This window comes from Pagrus pagrus, assembly GCF_965226575.1.
Source record: "Pagrus pagrus genome assembly, chromosome: 5".
Taxonomy (NCBI): domain Eukaryota; kingdom Metazoa; phylum Chordata; class Actinopteri; order Spariformes; family Sparidae; genus Pagrus; species Pagrus pagrus.
The window spans coordinates 3,610,824-3,628,541 of NC_140189.1; the positions used below are offsets into that span (position 1 = coordinate 3,610,824).

At 39.8% G+C, this 17,718-nt stretch overlaps 1 protein-coding gene across 1 annotated transcript in view; it reads right to left on the reverse strand.

Moving 5' to 3' along the window:
• Window positions 1–255: 255 nt before the first annotated feature.
• Window positions 256–17,718, reverse strand: part of slc49a3 (solute carrier family 49 member 3) — a gene marked incomplete at its 5' end in the record, with an annotated part of 19,870 nt that continues 2,407 nt past the window's right edge. Inside the window, 10 exons of the mRNA XM_084353140.1 lie at window positions 256–2,784; window positions 3,670–3,773; window positions 3,997–4,154; window positions 5,708–5,860; window positions 6,143–6,259; window positions 7,853–7,990; window positions 8,838–8,914; window positions 10,644–10,860; window positions 11,083–11,241; window positions 17,659–17,712. Of these exons, the coding sequence (XP_084209266.1) occupies window positions 2,618–2,784; window positions 3,670–3,773; window positions 3,997–4,154; window positions 5,708–5,860; window positions 6,143–6,259; window positions 7,853–7,990; window positions 8,838–8,914; window positions 10,644–10,860; window positions 11,083–11,241; window positions 17,659–17,712 (1,344 nt within the window). The 3' untranslated portion in view covers window positions 256–2,617. The remainder of the gene's footprint in view (window positions 2,785–3,669; window positions 3,774–3,996; window positions 4,155–5,707; window positions 5,861–6,142; window positions 6,260–7,852; window positions 7,991–8,837; window positions 8,915–10,643; window positions 10,861–11,082; window positions 11,242–17,658; window positions 17,713–17,718) is intronic.

Sequence of the window (17,718 nt, forward strand, 5' to 3'; positions counted from 1 at the left end):
CATAGAGGAATCCAGATAATCCAGAAAACGTGTTTAAAATCTCTTTGGGCATCATGGAAATATAGGTGTCAGGGAATTTTTTCTGGTGGTACCGATTCCTAGATAAAAGACAGTAGGCTACACTACTCCTATTGCTGCACGAAATGGTACAAAAAAAAAATCACATTGCGATTGTTTTGATAGAAATAGTTGCGATTGGATTGCCTGGTGTGAGTGCACCCTTAGTGACAACAACCAGACTTGGGGAGGATGAACTGAGTGAGGTAACATTTTATTGACATTTTAAGGCATTAAAACAGAAAACTTACTAAGTTATTATTATTATAAAAACCTTATTGCAGTCTTGGCCTTGAGAAAACCTGAGACGGAACTTAATGTTTCCACCTCCTGCTCCAGATGTGTGCGTCTTACAGATGATCAACTCTAAAAAATAAAAACTGAAGGTAAAGTCAGACATGTCCTGTGTCATCAGTTTACAGCATTCAGTAATACAAAACTGTTTAAGTGGTCTTGACTGGAAGACGAAACAAAAACAATACAAATTCAAAGAATATTAAAATAACCCTTCGCTGTTTACAATACTGTACCAATGTGTCACTTCATGTACAATTTACAGAATCATTTGGATTAGGCCCACCACAGTTTATTTTACAGTGTACAGAATCGGTATGAGTACCGAACTTTCTCCATTTATTGCACAAAACCCACAACAGTCTCTGTGAGGCTTCAACAGCCTTTAAATCAGTTTTAACAAGTCTGCAGTCCTGACGAAGGATTTTTACAAATTTAAGGCACTAAGAAGAAGTTACACACTATAAGGAACACGGAACATCATTGGTGGAACAACAGTATTCCTGATACAGTCGCTAACAAACAGGAAACAGTTTGGTTTCAATTCCAGGTAGTCAAGGCTTAAATCTGAGACTGAAGTTTTTAGAGACCTGCAGAAAACCTGCTAAACATGTTAACACATTTTGTTCAAATTATGTCAGCAAACAGTATCCTTGATAGTGGTATTAGTACAACAGGATGAGACTGATGATACGACCAACCTGCCCTACAAAGCCAAACTGCAGTAACTACAGATTTATTTAAAATCTGATCTGACTTGTTGACATTTGCTTTAACGTATAAATTGCTCAATGCAACAGAAATGAATCATTTCAAAGAAAAATCTGAAAACTAAACAGTGAAATCAACAGAGGCAAATCCAGTAACAGCTAACCAGTCAGATAGCCACAGTTAGCTGATTATGCTAAATCTTTCTGTTAAATACAGTTTCCTGTATTTGATGTAACCTTCATCAATGTTGATCAACATTTTGGTGGTTTAAATAACAAATAATTAAGGATGTAGCTAAATCCGGTCAGAGAGATTAAAATAATCTCAACAAGACCTACTTAGAGGTAACTCGCCTAGCCGAGCAGAACTAACTTCCATCTTTGATCATTTTGCGGTCTTATTTGTTAATGTTTCACTTTAAACCGTTTTTTCTCAACTTCACTTCATCAGTAGTCACAGCTCTCTGCCTTTGTTGGGCTAAATACACCAAGTTATATCAAACTGCTTCAGTGGAGTCTGATGGCAGAAAATGTTTCAGTGATTTAAAACTGGTGCACAACATGATGTCAAGACCCACCCCAGGGGTCGCTTGGTAAATCTTAGGGGTTGTGAGTTTGTTAAAAGAACAGTAAAGCAGAAAAATGTGTTTCTATGATGCAGAATAAGGTTTGTTTTTTCCCAAATGTATTCTATCCTTTGTCTTATTAATTAGAGGGTATTTGCACCTCCTCTGGCCTCTAGAAAGTTATTAAATGAAAAACTTTTGGAGAGAAAAATCAGAAACTGGTTGCAACCTGTAAACGTGCAAACAGATGAGAGGTCAGGAAGACATGGTTTTGTTTTAATGGCTCACGAGTCAAAACAGTTGGGAACCAATGATCTAAAACATCTACGTTAAACATCAGTCGGTCCCTGAGAGTCAGAAAGAATCCACAGTTCATCACTGAAGAGTGGCAGGAAACAGACAAAGACCTGCGGGGGTTTGAGGTTGTACAACTGATCATGATTTTGTTTTGGTGACTGCTGAAGGAAATCCTGCAACAAAACATTGAAGTAGATTTGGTGTATTGTAGGAGTGTGGATACACAGACACCTCTGTCGTGCTGAAACAGCTTCTGTAATCAGCTGCATCCTGTTTTTGGTTTGTATCATCAAAGTTTGGTAAATATTTACTTGTTTTAAGACCAAGTGAGAATTCAAAAATCATTTAAATACACATGATCAATGTAGGAATGTTACATGTTTTCTTAAATCAAGAGAACTACTTCCCTGCTAACTGAGATCTCTAGAACAGGCTGGTTTTCTCCCTGCAAACTACTTTTTTATGTAAAAGTATACAATCTTTCAACTCATTATAGAATGACACAACCTGTTAAAAAACAGAATTAATGTACAATCTGTTATTGTAACAATGCACTGTATAAAAAAAAGGCCCCAAATTTGTACAAAAGAATCAACAAACAAAACAGTTTTATCCAAAAATCTGAGGTCACCGAAACAAACTGCAGGTGTGATCACACCCATAATCCTCTCTGTCTCTGTCATCATGAGCCCCCTAGCTCTCCACACTCGGAGCGGGCTCAGAGGTCGTCGTGCCATTGCTCTGTTTGGTCCCGTAAGTCGCTTGTTCCTCGGCCTCCAGTCGTCTGTAGCGCGTGTGGAAGAAGATCACGAGGCAGCAGGTGAAAAAACTGCACAGTCCTGCCATCACCATCAGGGGCACTGAGGGCGAGATTAAAGTACAGATTAAAGAACCACTGTAGCTCCAGCAACTCAGCATCCACAACAGCCCAAGTTCACAAGTTGAAATCCTCATTCCAAAAATGTTGGGAGCTGTGTAAAGCATATCTAAAAACAGCATGCAACAGTTTCGACATTCATGTTTCATTCATGAATAACTGCTCAACCATAAAAACACAATGAGGGAAAAAGTACACAAGCTGAAACTAAAGTTAAAGTGCATCTCGAGACACTGAAAAAAACTAATTCCTTGTGCACCTTAAAGCTTATTTTTTTAAACCTGGGCAGCAAGTTTACATATTTTGGTGTGTGGCTGACTAATTGGCAAAAGTTTTGGAATTGATCCAGTATGTCGCCTCAGCTGGCAGACACAACATGGCTTTGACTGTCAAACTTACTGCCACTAAAAGTGCTTTTTTTCCTTAAGTGTCTGACAACATTACAGAAGCCATTCCTAAGGAGAAGGACTTTTGTTTTGGTTAAGAATAGATAACTTTTATTTATGCAGAAACAGCCACTATGTTGCTCTCGCCAAATCCACCAGACTTCTATTTACAGAAACCCCATTTTTATTGTCGTCAAACACACTTCATTCGAACTCAACAGAAACAAAATCAAACGCACCAAAACAGTCTTGGTTTGTGTTTCAACTGTTCCAAGAAATTTGGTTTGGTCAAATTAATTCACAAATTAAGACGTGAAGGTATCTGGAGAAGAGCGAAAAGGGAGGTCAGATACGAGAGAAGCAGCAGAGGAAAAACCACAGAAGTGTAGTGTGTTTTGCAATGATAAAAGAAAAACTGCACTCATAGTCAGCTCTGATTCCTTTGTTCGATGCTGGTGCTGGTGTAACCTCATGTGACCTACCCCTCCAGCTCAGGATTGCATTCCCACAGGTCGACAGAGGAGAGTCTGCGAGCCGTTTGGTTAAACCCTGAAGGAGGATGATGTAGAGAACTGACTGAACCTGTCTGGAATAGATCACAAGGAAACAGCCACGATGAACATGAATTCTACATCAAGTATCAGTGCAGCACACACCGCATTTACTTTTTTTTATTATTTGCCTCTTTCAAAAAAAATCCAGATTAATTCAGGAAAGTCAATAAAAATGAAAGTCTTTTGTCTGTTCAGCCTCTTTAATAATAATCTATCATACTGTGTGTACTGTATGTTGTGCTCAGACAGTAGTACCCCGATATGAAGATGAGTCCGGCTGATGAAGCTTCTCCTACCGGATACGAACACTCCACAGACAGCTCCATGGCCACCGGGTAAATGGAGAAACCGAAAAAGCCAAAAAGAGAGCAGACGGCGGCCACGGCGGCTTTCTGCTGCCGCATCTGAGACACCTGAATATCAACGAGGCAGGAAGAACATATTTGGAACAAAATGAGTGGGTCATACTATGCAGGGTCGAGGTGAAGTCTGAACAAGTGAGTCTTTTGCAGAAGATGGCGAGTGATTCTGCTGTCCTGACTTCGGTCGGGAGTTCATTCCACCACTGAGGCGCCAGAACAGAGAAGAGTTGTGACTTCGCTGAGCAACTCTTCTCTGCTGATAAAAACGATTTATTGAATAATCTTGCAAATGATCGCTATTTTAAAGAGTCAATGTGTGGTGGCTTGTACATTTTTCAGTGTTTGACTGAGTGATCTCTGGCAGCTCAGAAATGTGCACAAGCAATAACTACAGATGATATAAAGTCTAGTCAGTTTCATGTAAGACTTGTTACTGTAGTGTTTTCTGATATTCCTGGTTTTGGCTGTTTGTTGTTCAGCCAATAGAGATGATGGAAAAGTGACCTCCTTACATCATTCTTAAATACGACCTTGCAGGCAAAGGGAAGTCATCATTTGTAAGGAACTAAAAAAAAGTTAAATCTAAATTTCATCACCACCACAATACTGACAGTTGTTGCATATACTGAGTGCTGTATATGTAAAGAATGACAACACATACTACCTCCAACAAATTATGGGCTGGAATATTAAAATATGATGATGCATCTTTACTTATAAAGTGCTCCCTCCTCTACCGAGTGTAAATCCAGGACTATGACCATAATGGAAGAGACAAACAAAGAAAGCTTTCTTTATATTGCTGCTGTCCTCTGAGTAACCTCTCTAATAATTTCATTTACACTGCACTTTACTGAACGGCTGCATTACAGCAAAATAAAGTAACTGTCAAAACATCTTTTAAGTATTTGCACATCAAACACTGTAACTGTACCTACTCCCTTTGTTTGTTCACCTCGTCGACTTCTGTCAAACACTGCAGACGTGCACTTAAATAAAAACACTGTAGATGTCTGACAGGGTTATTAAGTCCACGTCTGTAAGCTTAATTCTACCTGACAGGGTGAATTCCCTACAGATGTTTCTGTTTTCTTTAGGCAGCAGTAGATTCTATTCTAAGTGTTGATTTCTCTACGTTAAGAGTAAACAAAGGTGAGATTTCAAAGGAATCTTCCTAAGGTAATGTGGCAGTACAAAGTTACTTTAAAAATGTTTATTTTACCTGAGTAAATTAACTAATAAACTTCTGAATTCCTCCTGTAGTTCTACTGCTCTGTCAGTCTTCACAATCTTGATAAATCAGCATAGGGAAAGGAAACACTCCCTGATTGAGACTTCGGACTCCTGAACTCCAACAAAACCCAGAAAATTCCCTAATTTTATTCAAGGTAACGTTACATTGAATTTGGTCTCCTGTCACTGTAACTACTAGGAGAGTCAGACTTTGAGGAAGGAAGCTGGCGGCTGTGACTAAACATAATGTGAATACTTTAAAACATTACCTCGAAGGCCCCTAAGCAGCAGAGACTACATACTGTGTTTGAATAAAGGAAGCAACACAAACAAGTGTTGAGCTTTAAACTACTCAGGTTTCATGTTCTCACCACTGAGAAGGCGATGCATGCGAGAGCAGTTAAGCTCATGTTGATCTTTGTGGCTTCGATGAACTTCTTGGTCTTGTCGACGAAGAGACCCAGAGCGCAGGCACCAACAATGCCAAACACGATGAAGAGAGCGCCACAGATGCCAGCAAAGTCCTACAGAAATGAGATTTTACAGGTTTATTCAGTACCTGACAATTATAAGATTGCAACCATTATGTTTAAGACCGGGGTTTGTTTTCTTTCCTTTCAGTTCCATCAGTTATTTAAGATAATTTTGTACCATCAAAACCAATATTTTCGTACTTCCACTAACATGTTTTATCAAACATGCTGTCTGTGTTGCTTTTATTGCTCATTTGATGCTAATTAGTCCAATCAGTGCCTAATTGCTCCCCATGGAGATCAATATGGTCTCTCATCCTCTGGTGTTCTTACATTGGTGTATCCTTGCACACACAGGATCTGCTCCAGCAGCGTGGAGAAGCAGGTGAAGACAGCGATGCCCGAACCGAAGCACAGCAGCAGGACGAGGTAGGCTTTGTTCTTCAGTAACTGCAGACGAAACAGACAAAAGGATTTATAAGTGAAACCTCAGGGGAATTTAAGGTCACTGCAGCAACAGTTTTCAACAGCACAAGTATCAGCATGTGAAGAGGATAAAAGAGCAATAATGTGAAAATAAATAAGTAACGTGATAAAACAGAATGATGTGATTTAAACAAAATAAAGTAGACTAAGGGCGGAGATTAGCTTCACTGAACAGCTTTTACATACAAATGTAATGTTATCAAAGCAAGACAAATACATCAGAAGCACTTTTGCATTATTAACTCAAGGCGGCTTCATCGGTGTCAGCGCGACACCTCTGGAATTCATTTCTTGCTTTCCAAGAAAACATTGAGAAAACAAACACATACACATGTGCTGGCTCGGCCTGACTCGATGTCTTTAACTGATAGCAGGCTCGTCTTGAGTCAATGACGTTGAAAAGCAGCAGGCTCATCCTCGGCTCTGACAAGTGGTTAATAGAATAGCCGCTAACAAAGCTCTGCTAATTCAGCAATAAACACGCTTACATTTTCTATTAATTCTTCACAACAGAAGTCCCCCATTATTTTATTATTTCAAAGTTTTGACTGTGTAGCAGCAAAATCAGGAAATGTTGGATTTTCACCAACAGTTACTTAACAAGACTCCAAAACAGCTGAAAGCAAACATTATGAAACAATAAAATAAAGTACTTGTCTGGAAGTTCAAACAGGAACGCAGAAGAGAAAACTAGAGAGTCAGATAGAAGCTACAAAAGTACTGAGAGCTACAGAGACTTTTTAAAATGTGGATACAGAAAATCCATATTCCAGTACACACCAGGATACGCCTGACACTACTTTATCGACAGTTAGAATGAAAACAAGAAAGAGCAAACTACTCATTTTGTATGCAGCTTCATCAGATTTGCTTGTTGCTTATAAAAATGTCTGTCTCTGGTCTCATGCACAGACAACAGCTGAATCTCACAAGGCACGCTTGTTTGGGGAGGGTAAAAGGGGAGTGTTGAGACATCGCCGCAACCCGTTTTCAGGTGGGTCGGTTTGCTTTGGCTCCGGTTCAACTCGGTGGTTTTTAACTTAAAGAAAACGCAAATTAGCTTGGTTTGACTAACACGGCCAACAGAGAAGACCCATAGGTGCCTGGTAATGATGAGGTTTTTGTGGGTGGGCTGGATGATGCTGATGATGATGCTGATGTCTAGATGTTTCCAGGTTTTATGATATATTAGCGTTTACTGTAGGTTGTATTATATTTGAGCTTCTGTGGTGGGTTTAAGCTTGATTTCCATATTTCTTACATATCTTAAGTTCATGTGTGTGCTTCAAAACAAATTTCCTATCATGACAAACATGTTAAAGCTGAAGTTGAGGTGTATTAGGTAACAGAGGGGGGTGTGAAGCTCAGTTTGTGATTTGAACTTGTTAAATGTCAGGGTTTTTACATAAGAAATCTGCCCGATGCAGCTTCATGTTGGATTCTGAGTTAGTGTCTACATCTACAGAAGATTTACAAAGTCTTTATTCCAAAAATGATCTCTTTATTATGTTGCCGTCTACCTGCATGTTTATCTTTTCCCTCCTCCTGCGTTCTTACCAGTTTGAGTCCCTGTACAAACGGCTCAGAGCCGGAGGTCTCGGCGCTGGCTGACGGCGGGGTGGGGGGGGTGCTGCTCCTTATCCCAACTGTTGCTAGGAAACAGATGATGCATGCCGGGACCATATAGACAATCAGCTGGAAGAGGGAGGAAACACACACGTAATGTGGTGATAAATGGATGTTAGCACCTTAAATCACAGAGGATTTATCATCATTAGCAGGTGAGGTGACCAGAGCCACACACACACACACACACACACACACACACACACACACACACACACACACACACACACACACACACACACACACACACACACACACACACACACACACACACACACACACACACACACACACACACGAAGTTGCCTATTCACATATCCATCACATATAGAGCAACATTAGCTATTACGTATTTGGAGTATTTTGTGTGTCCAGTTTCACTTTCCTTTTAGCCTTGGTTTGGTCTCCACCAACCCTTGAGGAACACATTTTATAGTTCTCTTTATAGCTGCTAGATGTTCCACTTTCTTCACTAGCTAGTTGCTAATCCTGTCTATCTACCGTCTGGGGCAGGACGAGTACTTTACAGTAAGATTATCAGTGCTTGTTTGCTGAACAGCAGCAAGCTCCTGTCGTCACTCGGACGGAATCATGCAGTAAGTGTCCTTTAAAACCAAAACAAGAAGTTAAAAGAGGCTAAAAGCACTTGATATGTGTTAATCTTCTTTGACACTGCACGTTGTCTTGTCATGCATAGTTAATACAAATACTGGTGAAGCTATACAGGGGATTCTTTGATCCATTTTATACAGGTGCATATTAATTCCAACTCCAAATTCATATGCTTCACCTGACCCGGTTAATGTTTGAAATGTTCAGCCAGCTACTGATCAGAACTGATAGATAACACTAAATCTAAAACCTGACCAGACTCTACAGCAGTGTATTTGAAGACTTTTTTCTTAGTTGAACTCACCAGTGTTGGGATATGTGAAGGGCTTTCAACTATCATGGGAGAGATGACGTTAGCGAGGAGGATACCTAGGGGATTGGCTGACGAGAGAAAACAGAAGTGTTATTCAGGGTTATTCTGGTTTCTGTCCTATGTTAAGAACCAATGACGCCAAATTACACTTTCTGTTCCCCGTTTGAGTCGTTCCAGCACTTATTTTGTTTTTTAAGCATTGGTTATGACATGGATTTTATGAAAACTGTATCTTCAAGAAATCTATTCTTATCTATAAATATAAAAATCACAATTCAAACAAGCTGATTTAAGGTGGTTATTTATCTTGAGACTGGACACATGCTTCATTTTGCTGTGTACACATTAAAAGTTTGCTGACATGCAAAATTATAAGTGCCTCCCTGCACTTCACAGCACGTGTTGAAAATGACCCAGTTCCTATTTAGATTTGTTACAGAGAGCACAAAAAATGGGTCGACGTGTCATAGGCACCAGCACTGTTTTGGACAACGTGAACATTGAAATTCAAGTTAAAAGTATTGACTGTTTCTTCTTTTCTCCACAAGGGATGAATAATACAAATAGTAATACAATATTTCAAACACATTCCTTTTTCTTTTGACAAAAGCCTGAAATCTACATGCTTTGGGTGTATTTCTACTTAAGTTTAATCACATTTTAACAAAATTCCAGGGTTAGACCCGAATATTCGACTACTCACACATTTGGTCTTTGGAGTATTCGATTTCAAATTTGGGGATTTGGATTCAGGATTTTTTGTTGTTGTTGTTTATGTTTCAGCTGTTATCATGTCTCATAAATGATTATGTCTTTTGGAAAATGCAAGTCCTTGAAAATGATTGCCTTTAATTAAACCGAAAGACACTGCAGAACTTTGTCACCCATCTTAGCCAAGACCGAAAACACATGGCCGAGTCCTTCACGAGTCATGCTGAGAGCCCCCTCACCCCTCAACTGAAGCTTCGAATATTCCTTGTTGATTACTACACTGGTGCAAAGACAGATTGCTTCCCATTTTCTTCATAGTAGCAACTACCAACAAAACAGGATAAAACGTGAGTTTATTGATTCATTTAGTCGATAATGGAGATGTGAAAGCAGATAGAAATGGTGCCAGGCTGCCAGTCAGTGTTCATTTTCCCAGGACATTTCGTGCCTGGTGGCAGACTATATAACAAAATGAAAAGCAAGGTCAATATGCAGATAGTTTCATTATTTTATAGCCATTACACTGTGTAATCAACACTTACTTTAAAATGATAAGTTAAAGCAAAAAAACATGTCTATTGCCAGTTTACGTAAAACAGTTTTAAGGACAGTTTTTCATCTGCTAATATGGATGACAGATTAGACAAATTTCCCACTTATGGTCCAAATGTGCTGGCATTTGGCCGGCAGCTGGTCCATAATTATAAGGTTGTTACTTATGCCTAATTAGTCTGTTCATAAAAGATGCTACTGATGGAATCATCAAAGATGTAACAGATGGTTTAAATAAAGCTGAAAAGGCACAGGCACTACATTTATAAATCTGTTTGGGAATCCTCTACATTCAAACATATTCACACATCTTGTTCAAGGGTCAACTCATGACATATATTAGCAATATGTTAAGTCGTCCTGGATGATGTTTTGCTTTCTTTTTTAAATTATGTATGAATACTATCCAGAAGAAAAGGTCATAGCCATAATTTGTCATTTTACAACACAAGGTTGCGTGATGAAATGTAAGTTGTAGCCCTTCATGCTACAAATATTTAAATTTAGAATAAAATACAACAGTAAATCACTCACACATGGAGGCGATCATGTTAGCTGTGGCTCGCTGGTGGTCAGGGAACCAGAGAGCAGCCAGCTTGGTGGGGGTGAAGATGATGAGGGGCTGAGCTATGGCACCGAGGGTCTGGCCCAGCATCACCACAGGGTACTGGGTTTCAAAAGATTGGCCCAGTGGTGTCCCGCAGAAACGCACCAGGGCTCCGAACATGTTCAGCCAGGATCCCAAAATCAGCTGCAAAGTCAAGATGGGAGGAAGGTGAAAGATCAGAGCAGATTCAAGAACTGATCTATAATATATCTTGACATTAGCTTATCATCATTTCCTGTGCAGCAGAGGGTTTTCCCAAGCAGATAGCTAATAGATTCCAAGTGTTTACAGAAAACACTTTTATGAAGTTTGAGTCGCAGAAAATCATTTATTTCTATGAAACGTCACACAAATAAAGTTTCGTACTGTGATCCGTAGCCCGAGGGTGTCCAACATCCATGTGGTCCCAAAGCTGAGCGGTATGGCCACCACCATGTAGACCAGTGACAACCAGTTGATTTCCTCCAGAGAGACTTTCAGATACTGGGCAGACTGGTCCGCTACTGGAGCAAAAGTCAGCCATAACTGGGAAGATACACAGAGAGATTTATTAAAAAACACGTTTGTTAAATTACTCTTCAGTCCTGAGAATAAAAACTTAAAGACTGGATCAGTTCGGACTGAAATATGGATACAGGATACAATTTTCTATTTCTATTATTAGATTTTTCTTATTATTTTCGAAGGCAGCTACCCTGGAAGTAGCAAAGGCGACCAAAGGAAGATATCTCAATACTTCTTCCATCACTGGGGTTTTGTTTTGTTCTAAATGCATTAATAGAGGGTTGAGGTCGATATTTTCATGGATATGTAAAAAGGTCACATCAACACATTTGGAAAAACACATTATACACGAGTCAAAACGAAGTAGTGAGTTTGCATTTATTTTCAGACATGTCACAATTTCTTCAAGACTTTCAAAAAATACTGAGATAAAGGGGACCTTATCTCAAGAGGTGAAAGGTTGACAGCAAAGGATCCTTGTGTCCAAAACAATTCAATCCAGAGTCTAACTAAACTAAAACTGAGACACAAGTTAAAATAAAGAACAGGCTTCCAGTAGCTTGAATAAGTTGAATTTTTTTCTGTTTAACAATGAACGATTTGTTAAACTCAGGCACATTCACACTCCGATGAAAAGCCATGTGCTCTCTCTCACAATAGAGCCTATAAAAAATGTCTTCACATTCTCTGAATTACAGCGATAATCAGATTTTTTGCAGTAATCTGATTTGTTTCATGCTCATAAAAGGCAGTGAACCAACATCCAGGTTACAACACGACAACCATAAATCTCAGAACAGGGTCAAGAACACTGAAATATGGGCGGCGGTGCTTATAGATTAATCCAGCAAAGCATTTTCATACATTAGTCTGGAGCGCTGCATGTAAAACAGCCACAAAAGTGTATTCAGAGAAAAATGCAGCATGTAGCAAACTTTACACTGACACCACAAGGGCAGCATAAGTGCAATTCTCTTTTTTGTGGACAAAGAAGAAAACTACACCAAGTTGATTTACAGAATGATCGTCAGCTGGTTTGCACACACAGTGAGTCCTGTCCCCTTTAGGAGGAAATGCTTGTGAGGCAGCAATTTTATATTTTCACACATTCCTCCATTTCTTATTCAAGAGATCTGATTCGTCTCTAGAGAATAGGGTTGACTGTCAAGAAGATCAAGTTGTCAACTGGGCAGTGACCAGTGGACACATTTGTTCTGTCATATCGCCCAACTCTACCTCTGGTCTGCTCTTGACTAAACCTGGATGCGTCTTGACTTGAAACTTCACAAATTGTTTTCATTACAATATGACCATGTCTCATGTTATATTGTATTGAAACCACAATTTTTCCTGTAAATCACCAAAGCAAAAACACCCAAGTTACTTTAATTAAATCAGCAAAATGTGCCATATTTATTTTGCCAGAACATTTCCAGGCATTTTTTGCTTGCCTGTAAAATGCAGACTGTCTTCATTAGTGACACCTTTATGTAAGTATCAAATGATAGTAATCTCCCTTTAGAGTCTCAGGGTGAAGCAGTGTTACCAGCTCATGTTCTGAGCTGTTTTGACTCAAAATTGAGAATTTTATTACGTGACTGTGAGTTTTCATAGCGGAAAAAACAAAAACAGTTTTGAGTCAACCCTGAGAAAATATCTATGCTGAAAAAAACCCCAAACATTTTTTTCTTTAAACTCAACATGGAGAATCTCATATGTGTGATAGTTTTAAGGGTTAAAAAACAGTCGGCTGTAGATCTCAGCAGGTCTCACTTCCTCTGGCCGCAAATACAGACAACCAATCTGTAAAAAAGACACGTTGGGAGGAGGGTTTTGCCTCAGCTTATAAGAGCTTTATATAGACTGGGAACACTGTAGTAAAAGTACTGCAAAAAAGTCTGCAAAACCACGGATAAGTTGAAGACTTATGTTTCTTGCTGTTCAATTGGCTACGGTTCAGAAAATATCATGCTTTGGCTTAAAATACCTGTTTTGGTTGCCACAAACGGCTCAAACTGTCCCAAGGTCTATGTACAAAAACACGGTTTTGTCACCACAAACACGGCTGGAAATTGTCCTGAGGTCTCCTCAGATGATGTCACACTTACAAATATTGAAATGCCATGGTCCCTCATCAAGAATATCACATGGTTTCACACTCACAAATGCCGAAATGCAGACTCGAAACTGCAGCGGTTTGGCACCCTTGTCGGCTGCAATTCCACCACTGTCCCCTCCACCTCCTGACATGAAAGTGAGGTTAAAAACATGTAATGTGAAATGTTTTGTGGAAATGTCAATATGGTACCTAGCCTATGACATGCGCATATGGACTTATCTTTGGTTTGCAGAAATGCTAACTGCTGAAATTTTATCCTGGTGACTGGGCTAGTACATAGACGTCATTTGTAATGTTTCTGTTTGTTTTTGTGTTTACACCTTGTTCTGTATGTCTTTTCTGTGTCTCACACTGTGAAAACAAATTTCTTTTATAGAGGAAAAAAAGAAAGAATCTAAACCTAAATCTAGTATCAACATTCGATACCAAACCCTGATAAGAAGTAGCTTATTTGGCATTTTTCCACCTACAGATTTTCATTTTTATTTCTTTCAAAAGAAAATCTGGTGTTTCATGTTTGGCATGCAGTTTGAGAAGTCCTTCCACATGACTAAGACTCTTCATGTGGTTGAACGCTAACATACAATGTGAGTATGGTTCTCAAAATTCATCCTAAATCAATTTACAAGCCAGCATTCAACAGCCCACAACAGGTTTTTGTAAACCACACCCTGATCCCTCACGGGGCTGCTATTTCAAGCCAGATTGATGTCTAACTGGCTCATCAGCTGTTATTCTCCACATCATGAATGACTCTCCGCCAGCTGAGCATCTTTTGTGAGTGGGAGCACCAGCCTGCACGGAAACAATAGCTCCCATAGAGAGTACGAGTCCCATGGGAGAGAGGGATAGGTGAGGGAGGGGCTCCGTTTGCAGGACTGGAGCCGGCACACTTGCCTCCAGGCACACACTCCTTTACAATGACTACATCCCCGAGGAATTATATGAAGTTCTACCAAACACAAAGAGGCACCACATGTCATCCACTGGCACTGTTCACAACCACATCTGCTGTTTGACGCCAGAGAAAGGTCAAAGAATTCCAGATATTTGAAAAAGGACAACAAGCTGTCATTAAGAGCAACTAATTAAAGGTGTGAAATTGTCAACACATGTTATTGCATAAAGAGATAAAGGTGTGACTCTGATATTTTAAAATTAATGAGGCGCCGTGCACCAGTGAAAGTGTTTTCTGTTTAAGAGAGATATCATGTACACACACTGCAACCTACACAATCCAATGGGAGTTTATCTAACAGGATGCAGGAGTCCACCTCAGAAAAATGACAACAAATAAGTGTAAAGCAGCGCTTTCTTTGTATCAATTCATTCACTTGTAAAAATTCATTCAAATGCTATTAATTCATATGATATGTATACCAATGCAAAAGTGCAAGTGGGTCCAATCAAATATGCCATAAAAGGGCAGAAAAGAAAATCACTTAGTCAAAATCATGACATAGTGAGTCAAAATGAAGTCAGAATTTGGATTTATGATGGCAAAAAAGTGCTTCTTCAATGTGGATATTTTCTGGTCTCTTTACTCTTCTGGTCTGCCCTGTCTGACGTTACAGCTGTACTTATTTCATGTACTATATCACTCTACTAGCGTCTTATCTACACAACAGCGTAATCTCAGACCGGGGTGGAAAATTATCACCCGCCACTGGCCAAATGTGGGTAAATTTATAGCATGTGAATTTGATCAAGCCACAAGCCACAGTGGTGGATTAGCAATTTGGACAGGAGATTCTATGACAGAGATACGCAGCAATACGCCTGTGCTGCCGCTTTTTAATGAGAAGTCTTGGTACGTTTACTTGTACCAAGACAGGACAATTAAAAGGAGCTGCTGTGGAGGGAAGTGAGCGAGAAAGTCAGACTACCTGGTAAGTTTTGGAAATATGTGTGCACAGCATAGCCCTGATCGATCCGAACTCCATTCAGGAAACAAACATTCTAAAAGTTTTTTGCCTGTCGTCTGGCAAGACGAAGCATTAATTATTTTTATTTGCATTTTTGTCTGAACACATCATAATAGCTTTATTGTGGGTAGGGTTGTCACGATACTAAAATTTTCAACTCAATACCGATACTCAGGAAAATATTCGATACTCGATACCATTTTCGATACCACAAGGATAAAAAAAAAGACCCCAAAATTTAAAAGAAATATTTTTATTAACAAGAAAAATGCAAAAATAACCTCTGTTGCAACATGTAACAATTAACAGAACCACACGTTAAATATTCTGGGGACTTGGCATCATATTTTCGTTGTTGGTCAAACACAGATAGGTCACACACAGGTAGAGTCGGCTGTGTGTGCTGCTGTTTGGTTGCAGGTCGACTTTTCTCTGCTTCATTCTGGGACTTTAAGAGAGAAAATAACACTTTTCAGTCACCAACATCTATGTAAACTTAGTATACTGACACTGTGTCTATTAACGTAATATGGGCATGCCTGATTTATTTATTTATTTTTTTAACGTTGTTTATAATCATTAACGTGACGTCAGCCTTTAATCGCTAGCTGCGGCTAATGGCTAATAATAACACGGCCAACAATAATGCGGGCCACCGGCCACGATAACATCAGTAATAAGTTTGAAACGAAAGACACTAACCAGTCGAAATTCACTGTAAAGGCCAGGAAGTATTACTTGACTTGGTCGCCACCGCCTTGTAGCAGTGTTTGCACACAGGCTTATCCACGTCCTTTGGCTTTCCGTGCTCGTTAGACTCGAAGGCAAAATACCTCCAAACACTTCTCCCTCTTTCATTTTCAACCAAAACTGGTTGATTTGGCCCTCCTGCAGCAGCACTGGCCATGCTCTGTTGTTATTGTGCACGTCACGGTGCCGCTGCTGTGTGTGTGAAGGCAGAGAGGGAGAAGGACGCAGCGTCGGCGGCTCGGCGTCGGGGAGGGGTGCCGGGGGGCGGGGGGGTGGTATCGATACTTTTGAAAATGAGTATCGTATCCGGATACAACATTTTAGCATCGATACTTTTTTGAATTTCGATACTTTTGACAACCCTAATTGTGGGCACAAAAAAATTTAAAATTGGAGGCCATGAAGTGTTGAAATGTAGGTTTTGGATAACCTACATTCACCATAAGTGATTGTATTGTTGAAAAAATTTGAGTGGCTGGTAGAATTTAGCATCCACCAGCCACTGTGGCTGGCTTTTTTCATTTTTTCAATTCAGACATGTCGCTGTCATGACTATGTGGTAATGTCCAAATTAGGGCTGTTAAAGTTAATGTGATGATCATGCATTAACGTACATTCCTCTTAGCGCCCCTAATTTTTTTGACACGCGATTAACGCACTCATGTTTTGACCCTTGGCCCGCTCCGTAGTTTGGGAAATCAGGAAGCGATGCAGCAGTAACGTTGTGGATGGCGAGCAGAAACAAAACTCCTTGAGCAGAAATGGATAAAGAAAAGGGTCTTTTGAATGGCAAGTTCAGCTTTAAAGCCCTGCCAGATGGTTCTCTCGACAAGAACAAAGTTATTTGCATTTTCAGTCGATGTGAACTAAATTATCACTGGAGTACGTCAAGTGTCAAATACCACTTGCAGGCCAAGCACACAGCTGATGCAGAGCGCCCTCCTCGCCCTCACCAAAGGCAGACCACAGTGGATAGTTTGCAATGGAGACACCTGGACAACTCTACATGAGACAAAGTGTAAAGTTGGACACTATATTGTGTTAGTATTACTAAGGAATGTTACATTCAGGTCAATATGCCCATCTGTTGTTGCTTGTTGGGCTTGAGTTTGCCATGTTATGCTTTCATCATGCGTCTGCATTCAGCATGCAGTACCTTTGAGGTTATTCTAAAGAATATTCTGGACAGTATTTGTCATTGTTTTGGATTGTTGCAATAATAATAATAAACACACATTTGCATAAAGCAAACATGTTTGTCCACTCCCATGTTGATAAGAGAATTAAAAACTTGAAAAAAATCCCTTAAAAAGGTACATGTAGAACAGATAAAAAATGTGCGATTCATTTCCAATTAATCATGATTAAATATTTTAATCGATTGACAGTCCTAGTCCAAACTGTATGCTTACTGCAGGCAACAGTATGGAACGCACCCCAAGACTGGGCTGTATACCATGGTGCCCCATGGCCCCTTTTTATTTTTTTCCGCCCCTGCCCCTCAAACATCCTGCGTCCGCCATGCGATCTTCTGTTTCGGGTGTTTTTTTGTTTTGTTTTTGACCATAAAAACATGGTTTCCTTTCCTGTGAATGATCGAAGTATTGATACGTTTATTCATCGACGGTCAGGTTATCAACTCACCGTCGCGTTGGAGCAGTTCAGCAGACACAGCACCGCCAGGACGAACCACCTCCTCTTGTA